Raw genomic sequence first — 17553 nt, forward strand, 5'->3', positions numbered from 1 at the left:
TAAACAGGGAAATACCGCTCAAAGAGGAACAAAAATCTCAGTGTTTTTTTCTCCTGCAGGCCGTGGATTATTATTTTCTTTTTTTTTTTTCCCTCCCCACATCCAACCCACTCGGTTCCTTGTCCTTCCGGGAGCACTAAATTCATCATGTGAATGCAAAGCGGGGCTTGTGCGGGGAAGGGATCTTCTCTAGTAAATAAGTCATATACTAAGAAGTCTCAAACCTTCTGAAAGTGATAAATTATTTCTAACAAGGCTATCAAAGATGGGGAGAAGGAGTTAACACCACCTCCCTTTCCCTGAGTAACATATTAATTATAGCTTCCTAGGTAGTATTACTGATTGGCTGAAACCTTATCCTGCAGCATTTGAAAGCTAAATCACATAGAAAACAAAGCTTAAGTGCACTTAGAAAGCACTGCAAACATAAATATCAAATTAATATCCAGTCTGAGCAGTAATTATTCATTCTGTAGCATTAAAAAAACTTAAAGACATGAAAGAAATATGACAAAAATACCTGACTAAAAAGAGTTTAAGTTTACATATAAACCTAAACAGATTAGAGGCTCCTTAAACAGAATAAGGCACTGCTTCTAGAACAGTTCTCTATATATAAAGCCAGAAGAGCAATATTTTTGCACTGTATCTGAACTAAGTGTCCTCTTCACACTCAACAGAAATCTAACAGTGAGCAGACTTAGTGACAAGATCCATATGTCGAAACAGGGCTTTCTACCTCATGGCAAAACAAGTTTGCTCTGTTAGAGAAGGAGCCCAGATGGTGACACCTCAAGAGATGTGAAATGAATCCCATCCTTAAAGCTTCTGATCAAGTAACACCATGGGTATGTGCTTCAACACCTCTGGGCCCTACAAACTCGACAATGTTAAACACCAAATTAAAGTAATATGAATAGGTGAAGCAGAAACTGTGCATAATAATGGCTACCCAAGTATGTTTTTCTGACCACATCTTGAAGTTTGCATGGTCTGAATCACCATCTCCCAAATGATGCTGGCTTTCTCAAAGTCTCATTCATTCATGGCTGGGCTTCGCTAACGAACATTTGGGAAGGGCTCTACCTCCGTTTGTTACCAGCGCGCTGGTGGCTAAAAAGGCCAATACAAGATAGACATATCCAATTGCAAAAGGCACAGCAGAAAGACTCCTTAGGTGGTATATCCTGCAAGACACGATTCTTTCTGCATTAGTATAACAACAATAACCTTGGCATGAGCAACAGCCATTCAGAAAAGCCAAGGAGAAGGAAGCAGGCTCGCTGCTGGATATATCCAGTGTGGGCAGTAGCAGCTGCTGCTGGGCTGGCTGCTTTCCTCCACTCTGGGCCCTGTACCTCACCAGTAACCACCACAAATGCTTCACCCAGCACTGAGGCCAACAGCAAAACTTCCTGCCTGCTCTGCCAAATGCAAACTATTATTTCCCTATTTCCTCTGAAAGGAACAATTGCACAAGAGCTGCAGGAGGCATGAAAGCCATCCTTTGGATGATGACACCTCAAGAAAAATAAAATATAATTTCTCATAGAAGTATTTAACCAATATTCAGATATATAGGTATACCTATTGTCTTTAAAATCTTTCAGGTTAAGAATTAAATAATTGAAGTTATTTTCATTACAATTAAACTTCATATCCATTTTAATTGCTGAACAAAAAATTACAATCAGTAAAATCAAGGGATTTCTCCTATTTAACAAACCAACTAACTCAAACTTGTACTTTGAAGTATTCTCTATTTAACAACAGTTCAAGATAGGCCAAAGAGGTAGCAAGTTTCAAAATATTTATAAGCGAGAAATCCAAGACCATCAGGTGAGGGTATTTCATAAAACACGTGAACATGTCAGAGCCAATGGCTCAGGATTCATGCAAATACTACAGGCTACTTACAGCTCTTGGACAAGATGCACAGGACAAGTACAGCACTTACCTTGCCCTAGCACTTCCAACTGCAATACTTTGAGAACTTCATTATTGGTGTTGGCGGTTCTACTTGACACCAGTATGAACGTCATAATTCACCCTTTACAACATCTCTAACTTACTTCACACACCAACACTAAGAAAATACTCAGGAACTATGCTCTCCACTAGGTGTCCAACAACCCTAGAGTTAAGTAAAATACTTTAAGAAATGCCTTATATGCTTTAGCTCCACACAATACAGAAAGCTCCGTAGTCAAGTTCTGATGTTAAATTCACTACCTAGCCAACCAAAAGGAGGTCTTTGAAATATTCAAGCAGTTGTACAAACGGCAGCCTCTGTGCTGATCCCAGGACATAAGCTGTTGTTTTCATCCATGTGCAGAAAGCGATGAAGAATTTTATAGATTGCAGTCTTCTTCAAAATTCTGAATGCAAAACTTGCCAAGGAAAATATAATTATAGCTCTGTCTTTATCATGAAGTACATGCTCCTTTCCAGCTGCTAACCAGTCTCTTACTACACTCCCAATAAACTAAACATACTAGAATTAAGCTTGTACTTTACGATCATTAAAAATACAGCACGGACATGAAAAAGCAAACTCAATTTTCTCTCCTTGGAACACCATACTTTTCTTAATTTTCATATGCAAAATGTCCTTGTTACCAGCAGATTGTTTCACTTCCACTTTCGTTTTAATCGTGTGCAAAAAAAATTTGAAAAAGGCAAACTAAACTAGACATCCATGAAACGTTTCTGCAGTCGGTTTTCAGAGCAGAACCCAAGGCAAGACCAGACAGTTTCACTTCAAGTATTGACAATCATACAAGAAGCAGTGAAACAATTACTTTTGTTCCACGAAGCCTTCTAAACCTTTTTTTTTTTTTGGGGGGGGTGGGGATGGTGGTGGGAATAAAAGATACAAGAGGCCACAAAGTCTGAACAGTTAGTGATTTTCCCTCAACACCCTGCAAATAAGAGTGGCCTGGTAGGAACTACAGAGTGAATGCCCATTTTCCAAAGCAAATTGGATGAATGATCTTCAAAAATGGGTTGATCAACCTCTAAAATTGCCACATTACTATCTAAAACACTACAGCTGCCTAAAATCTTCACCCACAGTCAGATCGGAAGGTGAAAGACCAGAGACTGGTTCTCCCATCACAGATAGCAAGGCACGATATCTAGTCTTTAACTGAGTATTCTGAAAATTACAGTATTATTACAGTATTCTGAAAATTCAGTATATTCGGTTGGTATGATTAGTCCTCTGCTTAAAGCCTTCTCAAACACTTCACAGATCCCAAAAATACAGTATCAAAACAACAAATTACTAGAATTAAAGCAACATTTTTTAAAACATTTGTACTAAAGCATCAAAAAAATTCAATTCAAAGGAATAATCAACTATTATATTTATATTTAAAGAATAAAAGCAATAATTTGGGTAACAAGACAATGGTTGTCTTGTTCTTTGGATTCTGTAAGAATGTTAATCTGCTTCTGACAACCCTTTGGGCACAGAAAACTAACTGTGATAAAAAAATCAAAACCAAAAAAGTCATTGTAATTTTGCTAACTCCTGGCAGGAAAGAAATTTCAGTCTTAGGAGACTGAAAACCAATACAAATCAACAGAAGAAACACAGTTCAATAAAATCAATTTAAAAAGTGAGCCAGTGCCAGCAAAAGTTTTGCCAGTCCTCAAATTGAAAACACCCACCTAGTTACACCTCCCAAAAACTAACCACATAAATTATGATGCAGCTTACTACAACATTATGACATTCTCCTTTAAGCATTTTATCCTTATGCTTTCCACTTTAGCAGTTAATTTAAACATTTGCACAAAAACAAAACTGAAGTGCTAATGGAAAGAGCAACTATTTTGTCAAAGTGTCTTGTCTCAAACAACACAACCATACCTTACAGTTTCACAGAGGACTAGCACAACTATGTGAATTGGCCACACTGACTCAAAGGTGTCCATCTAATTCAGCCTTGCAGAGGACCAGTTAGCAGCAAACGGGCAGGACAAAGGGTGATGGAAGTACAAACCTTCCCCAAAACAACACCTTTTTATTTTGCAAAACAGTCTGCTGTAATGAGTTTTCTAGCTCAATTCTACTTGTTCATGCAGGCATGTTCTGCCCCTTTGCCCTGGAAACTGGGAAGTGGGGTGGGGATATATCTATTTTTAAACATTCTCCTGATTTTCAGTTAATGCCTCCAGGCCTCACAGTATGAAAATAAGTACCAGTCTTCCTATAGTTGCCTCCCTTACAATACTCAAGATTTCAAAGAGGTCTACCACATCCTCGCTATCACCTCCTAAGACCCAAAACCCATCTGGCTGCCACAGTGCTTTTCCATCCCCCCCTCCACCTCTCCTTGGCCTTCCTTGCTGACAGTCCACTGTTCAACCTTTGTTTAGCCAACTTCAGCATATTATTCCAGAAAAAAAGGAACCCAACAGCTAAACTGAAATAGCTCAGCATGAGAAAGAGGACAGGCTGAAGGCCTAAACCACAGCCGCCAACACATAATGTCTTAAGCTTTTGAAGAACTACAGCCACAAGGCAGGTCTTTTAACACCAACAAGTCCTACTTTCCTTTCTTAACAAAAACATACATATAAAAGCACTGACTGGTAAACTTTATTCAAGCATTTTCTAGTTTTACATATCCTTTCAAGTGACAATTATTAGTATTTTATTTCCCTGTCTTCATAATTTGTAGTATTTCTTCCTGAGCAATAACTAGGCTTTTTCCAAAGAACAATCCACTATTACTCCCAAAAAATCTCAAGTATAACAGCTAATCAGAGATCTAATTAATCAGTTAAATCCAGTCCAAGTATACACTTAATGGTTTGAAAGTACTGATTAAAGTAAGCTCCTTCCTCTCTTCTCTCCCTGCACCACTTTTTTGCACTTCAATACTACCATCTCATCACCCTGTCACAGTCACACATACTGTGAAATACCAGAGACCTCTGCAAGCAATAGCAGTTTATCTTGAGTCCCACTTCATCATCCTGCTACACACCAAACTTTCACTTCCTTCTAATGCTCCATCTGTAACCTTCTAATTCTGTGAAGATGCATCCTTTTGCTTTCCATTAAGATAACACTGTACCTGGGACTGCTCATCACTCTTTCATAAGGAAATTGCGATTTCCGTGAAGCTGCTCACAGGCCAGGTTGCACACAGAGCTTCCATTTGGTTGGAATAAGGAAGTCTTACCACTCGTCAACATCAAGAGAAATTAGAGCCTTGACTACTGTTCATAGGATACTATAAACAGACATGAGACAACATAAAACAAGCTTCCCAGTGCTTCAGAGACAACAGAAACATCACAGATGCATAGTTTCTCAGGATGTTTACTTCATAGAGGAAACAAACCAGTTTTACTTGCATTCTTTTATAATAGTGCTTAAAAGTAGTCAATTGGATGCATTTAGAGTTCAGATAGGTGGAATTTTTTTCTTTCAAACATCTATAGTTGAATCAGAATGGGACATGTTATTATTCTGTATTAATAAAATCATATTTCATCAGATTTACTTTACAGAAGAAAACAGTTATGCCAGACATGCAATTTTAGCTTTGAGAGTGACCTCTATTACAATAAATCAACTGGCAAAACCCAAATTAATTCCTGAAACACAGGTTTCATTCCAGAGCATGGATTTTTATATAAGCTTACTACCTACTACCATCTAACATCAGTTACTATCATCTAGAATAACTAATCTCTTTAAGAAGCCCTACTAAAATCATGACTCTACTGCTAATCTAAAAGTCTCCCTCCACAAATATTATGGATAGTTTGGTACTTCCTTATCAATTTTGAATGTCATTTTTCAGATTCACAGTTGGTATGACCTGTGTAAAACACTGCTTTTTGTGAGTACCTAAGCCTCCCTTACCGACCTTTCTCAGTCACTATTTACTTGCCATGAGTGGGCTTCCACTAAAATGGTTAATAACACCTTCCTCCAGCCCTGTTACCTTCTCACAGATGCTGTTGTGCAGCTGTGCACTGAACTGAAGCAAAGACCTGATACTGATGTAAAAAAAAAAATTAAAAAAATCAGTCACAACTTTCATCTTGATCAATTCCCCCAAACTAGTCCAACTCCAGATGTGATAAGTGAGCAACTGGAACACACAGAATAGGCCGGGAGAGAGAGAAAGCAACAAGCAGAAAGCAGGAGCACCCCTTTCTGAGAAACCGCCGATGCCAAGGTCAGGTTAAACCAGTAAGGAAGTCACATCCTTTAAAGGCTGCAGAGTTACAGGTCTGGCACTGCTGCCTGCAGCACTAACGCAGTAAGGCCAATTATCCTAAGTGGAGTTTCACAAGACCAAAACCAAAAGGCAGCCTTAGAATGAAATGCCAGTGAATAAATACATAATAGAGGTTTGTACACTGAAGTCAATAGAATCCATTTCGTGGGCTCTTATCTGTACTTTAGACTGACAGATAGCTGTGTTGTTTACAAAGTAACTACAATACCCTCTATGGCACTGATAGTTTCAGTAAATATACATAGGGAACACAAACCAGGTATGAACAAGAGACTGAGGCAGCCGTGTTCAAAAAAAATACTGACAAAGTTAAGTTTTTGAAATAAAAATTAAAAATATATGGAAGAAAGATGGAGCTGTCTTCATGCATTTCATCTGCAACTAAAAACCACAACTAGGAAAGGATATAAATATATTTTCCCTTCCTGACACATGACAATATAAATTTTGGAACTATATGACACTATGTAGTCCAATTTTCATATTTAGCAAATCAGTAAACAATACTTGGCACTAAAAAAATCTTTTAATTTTCACTTCAAAATAATTTTTAATACTTCAGGCAATGAAAATAACTAAGACAAAGGTATTTTGGTATACAATGTTACAGCAAGTTACCTTGCAACCTTCTATATATAGCAATCTAGAATTAAAACTACAGTAGAGGGAAGTCTCCTACTCAGAATAACTACCTTTCATATTTGTTTCAAAATCATCCCAGAACACATGATTTGGGTGTGGGTTTTATTTGTTAACACTATACTATTTTTTGGTTGTTGTTATTCAAAAAACAATATTGTGTAGCATTTCAAAATGAGGAAAAACTAATCAAGCTCATTATTTTAAGACTACTAGAGAGAAACAACATAAGACATTCTTTTTATTTGCTTTAGATATGGGCATACAAACAAAAGATTCACCTGCTTACTGCATCTAGTGAGGGCAGGGGGTAGGAATGCATTTCAAGTACAAATCTGTGGCTGGCAAAAAAAAAATTCAGCAGACTGACAAAAGTTATTAGTCAAAATTGATAATTTCCTAGAAAAGCTGACTGAACATATTTCTACATATGAACAAAATAAATCCCAAAAATAAAAAAATCACTTATTGAGCTATTCACTCATTCATCAAATGCTACACATAGGAAAAAAGAAATAAAACACACAAACAAGAAACATTCAGGAATTAATGTTAACCAAGCTCCAGGGAAGCCAAGAGGAGGTATTTACTATTAGGAATAAAACAGCATTTGTGTGAAAATTTCCTTTCTAAACAACATATTTAACTTGCAGAAAACTCTGAATTTTAAGTAATTCCGTGCACAGAGACACTAGACTGAACTGAGAAAAACTGTTCCTCTATCTGTGTCACATTACTACACATGCTTAATAATTACATACAATTAACTCCTTACTTTATTCTAACCCACAAAGCAAGAAAGCATTCATACAACACCTTCAGGTATGGAAGGTTTCCCTTTCCAAGGACTAAGTACACAGAGCCTAAAAAACCAAAATGTCTTCACCAGTTTTTTATTCAACATAATCTTGCTTAAATTAATACTCTACCACGAGGTTTGTTGGCTTTTAAACACAGCTTTAAATAGGTTCAGCTAAACTACTGCTTATTGCTCATCTCAGTTTTAGAAGCTGAGAACATGCCAACTTCTTACAAATGAACACTAACCACAGAAATATGGTACACACAAAAAAATTAGGTATTAAAATTTTAACTGGAGACAGTACCAGAGGGCTGGGTTGCTGTCCACTTTTAAAAGCTTCATGATGCAGAAGAAAAGGCAGAAAACAAAAAGTGTTCCCTAGAGGAAAAAGATCAAATCTATCTTTGCATTCCTATAAATTCTCAGCTACTGCAAAAGTTAAAGCTTCACACAATCCAAGTAGCCTCAACAACCATTCCAGTGTACACAAGCTTCTGTGGTGCTGCTTGTGGTTGGCAATACAAGCTGCAATAAGTCAATGATGGATTTCCTTCCCACCTCAGCATCCAGGAATCACTGGAGAAGCAAGATTCATCTGCAGTAGCATAACACTGTCTGCATAGAGAGTAAATTTTCTCCAGATATACTTCAAGGTCTTTGCAAGGGACCACAGGAATAAGATTTAAAAGGTCAGTGGTTCTTACCTGTTAATTCAAATTCTGTTGAACCAAATGAGTCAACAGTTCTGAGCACTGTGAGCTCAAATTCTTAACTGTTCTGACAAGCACATTACCTTCAATTTCCACGACAGTTTTTAGTTAAAACTCTAGAGTACTTCTCATTACACAGATTTCAAGATATTTGTACCAGGTCTCTGAAAAATGCCATGATTTTTGGATTTGAAAGAAAATGAGCAAGATCCAGAAGGGCAGGGGGGAAGAAAGCTATCACAAATATAACTCCCTTCAGTTGTTTGAAGTGCTCAGAGGAATGAAGTAAACAAATGCAAATTTTCTAGTACCCACACAATCATCACATTCTGTTTATGCTGATTCTAAATTTTAACAACGCATTATCATTTTATTCACCCCTCCCCTTTCAGATATGCAAAGACAGTTTCCATAGTAACAGGAGAGACTTAGTAGTAACCAAAGGCAGAATAGCACTAACTTATGTAATAACTTGAAACTCACCTTGGTTTCTAAAATGTATATGTGCTTATTTTAGGACAACAAACACAGTGGCTATTTCTTCTTTATACACACCCTATTATGGTCAAAATAAACAACTCAAATCCCTGTATTTTAATAAGTCGGTTTCACAGATAGGATGTAACAGACTAATCCCAATGAAGCCTTTTCAGACATCAGGATTTCTGCAGTAAATTACTCAACACTTATGTCTAAAATAACATATTCTTGACTTCTGAGCACTCTCTGACAATGCTTTAAAAAAAAAAAAGGGAGCACTACTAATTTTCTTAGCTTTCGCACATCACAACTCTTTGCTACATTTTCCTTAATGCTGATTGAAAACAGATCCTAAATACAAAAAAGACATACAAGTTAGAGCAGGCAAGCTAAAAATCAATTAAAGGATATCAAACTGCTTACTTCACACAAATATTAGAAAACCCCTGTATTTTTAGGTGTTTTTCATAGTGATAGTATCATCATGGGAAATCTTATCCAGATCAACTGCGCCTGTCACTGGGTACAGTCCTCCTTTGACAAACATATGGCAGCTCAATCTAGTCATGATAGATCAGTATCCCTGGAGTTAGGCAGAAGAAAATGAGTCATGCCCAAGTTGCGTAGGACCAGTCAGCCAGAATCTGGTAGGAGGTCCTCAGAAAAGCAGAGCTGTCTTCAGAAAGCTTGTAGCTGAAAGGGCAACACAAAAACCTGCTGAGGGAGAGATGACACAGAGTCCAAATGTTTCAGGGAGAGAGGGGTTTTAAGAAAGGGTCCACTACAGATTACTACTGTAATCTAGAACAAAATACCAGCTAAATAATCTGACTAAATCACAACAGTAAGACCGAATCTTCAGAAGAGGTGAAGCTGATGGTCAAGGAAAAAAGCTCACAGGACACCAGAAGGTGCAGAATGCACTAGCAGAAGCACAGAAGAGTTACAGTCAAAACACTGGAAGGCTGGAAGGCAAAAATACTCAACTATGGGCAAAGGAAGTTACAAGTGCTTGATATCTTAACTCTGTGTGGGAGTCCAATGCCACTCAGCTACTTAAAGGCCAAGAATTTTCCTGGTTAATTGTTTTTTAATAATTGCTTCAAAATCCTCTGCAAATCCAGTCATCCACAGCTTTTTTAGCTACATGCCATAGTTACAACAAGTCAATTGCTGACTGAGTTATCCAAACAGATCTCTCCTGAATTTCTCCTATTCTTTATCACTAAAAATAAAGAATACGATAAGAAACTAAAAACTTAATTAAACTGAGAAACTAATTGGATTTCCAAGACAGATGACTGCATTGAGATGCTATCAAAAAGTAAAGGACAGCTTGAAGTCATCGTCCTTTAGAGGAGAGAGGACTTGAAAATTCTGTCCTCTCAACAGAAATGGTAAGACCAGACCATGATAAGTTTAACTAGAGACAAATAGAAGTAATGGAATTAAAAATATCCCAAACCTGTAATGTTGAGTTTTCATCACTAGCAAAATCTACTAGCCGTAAAAAGCAGTTTACTAAGGAAGCAGCAGCAACCTCAGCTCACAAACTTTTAAGACCACTGCATGCCAAAATAATCATGCAAAAGCATTTTGCTATGTGACCAAATTCATCATCCTCTTTATATTAGTCCACCACACATGAAGTCTAACACACAAACACCAAATTCCAAATGCATTATTCAAGCCTCAAAAGGTCACTGCCACAGTTTCACAGTCACCTTAGTGATACAATTCTATGGGCAGCTCTGTTCAGACCATCACTTGATTCCATCACAGGAAGCAAACCATCCTTGTTCACCCCTGTTGACCCCCACCCTCACGGTCCTCCCTCTTCTTTGCACTGGTGCTAGTGCTTAAAGCAAGTCAGGATAAGAAATTCATAATTTTTCCAGTTGCCTGTGGTTTTTTTCACATCCAAGCAAGTTAAAGCAACAGACAGTGCTCATCGGCACTAAGGGCAACCCAGGTACAAAGCAGAAAGGGAGCATGAACTCCTTCCCTCCTCGTGGGTTTCAAGTCTGGGGTCAACTCCAGAGAAAAAAGCCACACTTCAACAGTCACTCACATGAGAGTGGCTCAAGCCAATTGTAACATTGCATCTAAAAACACGTTTTCCAGAAACCTTCGCTTCTCAAATGCCAAAGTCTGATTAATTTGAAGAGCTCAGAGTGTTAAGATGATGGCTAATTCCAGAATAGAAACTCAATTGAAAGAAAAATCTTTGAATTACTTTAAGGAAAGGTTATGTTATGGAGTGCATTGTTCCTTCAGTAAATACAATGTAGTGCTGTATTAAAAACTGATCTAGCTCAATATTATAAGACATAATTTGAGAGAAATTTATTAGCCAAATACAGGTCCAGGTTCTGTGTCTCACCTCAAAGGCAGCAAATTAATCCACAATCATGGATTAAATTTAAACAAGAAAAGAATCCAGAATTATCCAAAATTATCCAGAATTACAAAGCAACTTAAAAGTCAATGAATAAACAGCATGCAAAAACCCAGTGTCATCTGCAGGCTCAGAACAGAAGGTTCCTTAAAACTTTCTACCAAATTAACTAGGGAACAAGCAGAGCCAGCGTGAGTAGGGAAACAGCCTCATGGTGTTCCTTCCAGTGGAGACACAGTTTTTTTGATCTAATTTTCATAATCACAACTAAATACCTCCAAGCACAGTGTCAGATGTTACCTATTCAGCTGTCATTTAAAAATACTGTTAAAAAGGCATGTATACACAGGCAAAACAACAGTAATGATAATCTATATAAATAAATAAATAAATCCTTGAATACCTGAGGAAATATGCAAAAATAGAATCTTAGGCTCTTCCCTAGTCCTAAAATTCATTTTACATCCCTTTTCTGTCAAGTGTTTAGATTATCTTTGCCAGGTTCTGCTCTAACCCACTAATAACCTCTGATAATGGGAACTTGTTTAAAAATCTATGTAATTTGACTGCTATAGGTAAAAACTTTCCAGCCTATATTTAATCTAAATCTCACCCACTAAAATTTACTTCCTCTTAATCTACATCAGAACCACAGAAAAAAAAAAAAAACGGAAAAAAAGTTTAAAAACAAAACAGTGCTTCTGTGAACTATTTCTTGCATGCATACATACCCATCCCACAGCCTTTTCCACCACACCAAAATAATGCAATACTTCAACAAAAAAAAAGAAATTATGCATGGGTTTGGAGCCTCTCAATTCACATTGCTACTTTCCTCTGTACTTTTTGGATTGCTTAATACTCAAGTATTTAAACACAAAAGTGCAATCAAAAACGAAAAATAAAAGCCTTCTGTAACTTAAACTGATTTCACATATCCAAGGATAACATCCACTTTTGCCATCCAAATGTTGCTCACAGACCAATTTGTGACCAGGAGTCCTGAATTATTTCCTACACCTCTGCTTCCCAAACATCTGTATTTGAACATCCTACAGCCTCTTCCTAGTGTGGCATTTTGTACATAGCAGCTTTTTAACTTTTGGGTTGTACTTCCCAAACCTGTTAAAATGATTGAATTAAAAGTTTATTCTATTCTTCTCCAGACAAGTGTTGGCATTCCCTCCTAACTCAATGGCACATCTGCAATTTTTAACTTTCAAGAAAATGATAGATAATATAACTAAAATCACCCTCAGAACAAGTCATCTGGTTTTCTCCCAACCTTCAAGAGATCTTCCAGCTTTGCAAAAAGTAATTTAAAGCTATTTAGGGATTAGTTACTTGACATGCAAACTTATAGGATCAACTGAAATACCGTATCGATCAACCAGATGAACATGGAACTACGTTGAAACCTCCTAAAGTTTAAAACTGATTCTAAGATGGCTTTTAACCATATTTATTTTCCAGACCAAAATGTTATGTAACACAATAAGCCCACTTATAACATGTTAGATTTCTCAAATAATTGTATTTCTTCACCAGAGAAGAAGGATTGTATTTCTTCACTGCTGAGAGGGAGAGGGCATGGCTGACAGGCATCTCAGTATTTTAGTCCATAAAACATTAAAAAAAAATTACTTTTTTCCAAACAGACACATCAAAATTGATTAAGCACGAAATGTAGAAAGCATCAGCACTATACATAGTAAGAAACATTTAATACCACCTACAACCAGATTAATTACGATTAAAAAAAAAAGAAAACAAGAGAGAGCGAGCTGTTCCGATATAGCATTTTCACAGCACCCTTGGGAGGTACAACTGCTGCTTCACAGACTGCGGATGTTCCAACTTCCTTAGTTTATACAGCAAGCCAACAGATTAGACAATTCAGAATTCAGAAGTGTCATGTCCTCAAACAAGACCGCTAGATCACGTAGCCTTGCATCTCCATCTCAGAGTTATTTCGTGAATACTGCTGAAGTTTCATTAGTTATAATTAAAATTCATGTTTTTAAGGTGTTAGGCTGGGAAGAAATCCATGCATGTCCCATCCGCTGAAGTTCAGTAATTTTAGCTCAGGGTGTCAATACTACTCCAAACAACATCAGAAGTTTTTCTCTGATAAGAAACCACACTACTGTGATTATAAAGGGGCACGGGTTATTCTTTTTCTTCCACCTTCCATGCTCCTCCTTCCAATTACAGAGCTTTTTAAAAAGCACATTATGAGATATGACAAACTCCTGAACGTTTTACAGCACTTCCCTGCATGCAAATCCCATTTTCCTAAGTGAACTGTCGGAAAAACTATAAAGCTTCCTACCACTCATTACAAGACAGATTCAGAATGCGTATAAGCAATTCAAAGCCATCAGAGCCTGCTGAAATTGGATTGTTTAAAACGTTTTCAGCCCAACTGCTGGTTTTAACTGCAGGCATTACCATTTGCCCTAAAGTACTTTAGTATGAACATACTCACTTTTCTTAACAGAATTAAGTGAAGGCTGGAATGCCTTCCACACTTTCCTGGAGAACTGAACGCCCCTGAGGGCAGGGATGGACATCCCTGCCTGTGCAGCGCGGGGCTGCGCTCCGATACCGCGGGACCCGCGAGGTGCCGGGGCGGGTCCCGCCGCGCCGGCCCCGGGCCCCGCAGCCGCGCTCGGCGCTCACACACAGACCCCGCACGGGCGGCACCGCGGGAGCCAACGCGGAAGCGGAGGCTCCGGCTCCCAACAATATCGCTATTCAACAGGACCCGGCACACATCCTGCGGCGGGCTCCTTCCCGGGAAGGGCCGCGTCGGGCAGTACCGCAGTGCCGCCGCCGCCGCAGCCGGACCCCCCGCAGCCCGGCCCGGCGCCCTCTGCAGAGCCGCACCGCGGCTGCCCCGCGGCGAAAGGGGGCGGCTCGGAGGCGCTCGGGAACGCCGCGGACACCGCGGGAAAGGCTCCCTCCCCTCGCCGGCAGCCCGGCGGGACCCGCGGGGCCGTTACCTGTCGCCGGCTCCGCCGCAGAGGCGGCGGCACCTCCCCGTCCTCCCCGCCGGCCGCCGCCGCCGGCCGCAGCCTCCAGGTCGCAGCCCGCGCCCGCGGCGGCGCCAGGCAGGAGCAGCCCCGGCAGGAGCAGCGCCAGCAGGAGCAGCCCCGGCAGGAGCAGCCAGGTCGGCACCGGCCGCACGCCGGGCGCTCGGAGCGCGCTCATCGGTGCCGCGCTGCAGCGGAGCGAAGGCAGGAACACGAGCACGGGGGGAAGGAAGGAAGGAAGGGGCAGGAGCTCCGGCTGCGCCGCTGCCGCCCCGGCGGGTCGAACCCGCTCCGCGCCGGCCCCGCCACCACCCGCCGCTTCCGGCGGCCCCCGCGCCGCCGGGCGACACGTCACCGCGCCGTGACGTCACCGGCAGGAGGCGGCGGGAGGAGCGCGGGTCGGGTCCCAGTGCTGTCTCTCGGTGCCGGCTCCCGTCCCGTTCCCGGTCTCGACCCTGATCCCCAGCCCCGGGCAGACCGGACCGGCGCGCCCGGAGTGTGGCAAGACGGGGCCGTGCCGGCGGGCGGTGGGAAAGTTGTGTCCGGCTGCGGGAGAAGCGGCCCCGGCCAGCCCGCCCCGGACCCCGCCGAGGGGCCGCTCTCCCGGGCCGCTGAACCCCTCAGAGCAAACCGGGTGCTTGGCCGAATTCAGGAAAGGCACAACGGGAAAACAAGGCATTTTGGGCTACAGCGCAAAACCGAGACCTTAGACTTTGTTAAAATTGCCCTTTTTACGCCACCGGTCAGGCACCTGAGAGGAGCGTTCTGAACGGGAAGTACGAAAGGAGTTTCGGTGTGTGCTGCAGCACGCTCAAAACAATAACAAAACGAAAAAAAAAGAGGTGTTTCAAATATGATCCGACAAACTGAAATCAAGAAAACTAAGTCTTCGCAGAGATTAAACCCCGATTTCATTGTGATTAAAACCTTGACTGAAAAAAAAGGCTTTTGTTTAAGGTGTTTCCATCAAGTCACTGAATGGGAGTAAAATCTATTTCTGGTGTTGAAACCTGTGGGATTTTCCACCATTCTGTTTAGAGACATTTAATGAGAATTACATAGCCTTTAATGATCGAATTCAATCTAATATTTTAGGTACACAATACATGAGAAAATAATGCAGCACAGATGCCAAAAGCTATATAAACATTACATTTCCTATTAACTGTCGCAATTACCTAAGAAATAACAGAAGGGGGTTGAAAGGGTCTTGAGAAAAGCCTTTGTGGGCTTCATAGACCCTAAGCAGACAGGAGCATGAAATGGAGTGGTACAAGGTACTTCTGCAGGTCAGCAAAATTGTGAAGCTAACTGTGAAATCCTATAATAGTATTAAATGCAGCAGGAAACAATTTCTCTAGCAACATAGTTGGCGTGCGTACTCCATCCCAGCTGAACCATATTTTTATGGGGAAAAATAATACCAAAACTTTAAAGTACTCATATATCATATGAAGATTCGGAAAATGTGTCTAAACCTAATGAGTTGTGTTTGAATTGTGAAGTCCGTGCACAGCCTTATTATTTCTGTTGGTTAATACAACAGCCTTTAGAGACCAACAGTATCTGAGCAGATCTTGTGCAAAGAGAACAATGTAAAGCCTGTATCTTAAGAAAGCTTGTTCAGTTTGTTTAACTTTAGGGAGGGGAGCTGGAGCAGAGTAAATTTCCCAGCTGGAAATGAAGAAACCAGCTGTTAATTAAATTAATTAGTTAATTTTAAAATACAAACAGAGAGGTATTCGTGAAGGGTACATGAAGAGGCAAGTTTCCTGGACTGTGAACTGTTTTAGTTGAGAGCCACTGCAGTCAAAGGATATGGACTTCATGGTTCTATGAAGAAAAGCCATGCATTAGAATAGCTGTGAGATGGGGGCACTAACGGAGAGCACTTCAGTGAAAACGCCCTGGGCCTGAAATAGAAAATTATCCTTGTTAAAAATCCCCTTTCAATATCAGTTCATTTTCACCTCTTGCTTTCAACTACGACCCAAACAGGGAAGCATTAAAAGGATTGTTCTCAAGCAGTGCCTGTGTTCTGGAGCTGGAGGAAGGTCACCCTAGCAGAAGATCTCACAGGGAGAAACACATTAACTGGAAACACCTCATGATGCACTGCCACTTCATATTGTGCAGAATCAGCTGTATGAGCTCAGAATCAAGAAAGGGCTTCAGCCTAACCCGTTAATCCACAGTAACCTAATCAACTTCTGGTTTCAATATGAGGACGCAAATTCTGCTGAGTGCCCTATAAGGCTTGATCACAGAATCAGAGAAAAATATATGACCTTTTGAGTTCATCTGATATAACCCCCCTACTCAGGCCTGAGGAACACCACTCATAACCACATGGCAGTTTCATTTTGGACTGTTGATGGCTACTTTTCAAGTAGAGTGGTTCAGACTGGTTTCTGCCTTCCTCATCCACTTACCCAGTCCCTACAGGACTACAAAGATGCTCTGAATACTGTGGCAAAAACTGTGCTAAAAATAATGTGTGCCGCTCTTATCACCTCAACCATAGAGCCAATCATCTCATGACAGAAGGCAAATGTGTTGATAGAACTGTGCGGGTTTGTCTGTCTTAACTTGTCTTTCATCATCCCAGAAAAGGCTTACAAAAAGATTTGCTCCGTTATCTCCTCTGAGAGAGATGCTAGGTAAGGATGACTGTTCTGTAGTTTCCCTACTTTGCTTTGATGATAGATGTGACATTTGCTTTTTTTTCCCAGTAACTGGAAATCCCATCTGATTGCCACAGCCTTTCAAAGGTGATAGGAAGCAGCCTAATGATATTACTCAGCTTCCTCAGCACCTTTACAAGTACCTTCTGTCCAGTCCTAAGGACTTGCAAACATCTCATTTGCTAGAGTGTCCCCAGTTCAACCTTCCTCTACAGTTAGTAGTCTCCTACTCCAGACTTTGCCAAATAGAGCTCTGTGAGGCCTGAGGGCTGACCTTGCTAGTAAAGAACAAAGGAAAGAGGGCTTTGAGTATGTCAGCCTTTTCACAGTCCTTCATTGCTAGGTCACCTGCCCATTCATCAGCAGAGCCTATAGTTCTTAGGGTTGCTTGCTTGTAATGAGACTGGTTTGATGGTTTTCTCTGCCTCTGGGTGTAGACAGCTGTGATAGAAATGCTGGCATTGGTGTGAAAGGAGTATGAATGGTAATATCTGGGTGTGGGGGCACTGGATGGAGCACACAACAAGGAGAGGGCT

The 17553-nt window shown here is 40.5% G+C and overlaps 1 protein-coding gene across 3 annotated transcripts in view; it reads right to left on the reverse strand.

The window, feature by feature from the left end:
• Positions 1-14385, reverse strand: part of STIM2 (stromal interaction molecule 2) — a 71834-nt gene extending 57449 nt beyond the window's left edge. For 2 of the 3 annotated variants that reach the window (XM_017803644.1, XM_017803766.1), the window contains exon 1: positions 13787-13874. In XM_017803644.1, the coding sequence (XP_017659133.1) occupies positions 13787-13871 (85 nt within the window). In that variant the 5' untranslated portion in view covers positions 13872-13874. Of the gene's footprint in view, positions 1-13786; positions 13875-14303 lie in introns of those variants that run through there. The other variant, XM_017803707.1, reaches the window with a different exon arrangement.
• Positions 14386-17553: the final 3168 nt, after the last annotated feature.

This window comes from Lepidothrix coronata, unplaced genomic scaffold, assembly GCF_001604755.1.
Source record: "Lepidothrix coronata isolate B3197 unplaced genomic scaffold, Lepidothrix_coronata-1.0 Scaffold0, whole genome shotgun sequence".
NCBI lineage: Eukaryota > Metazoa > Chordata > Aves > Passeriformes > Pipridae > Lepidothrix > Lepidothrix coronata.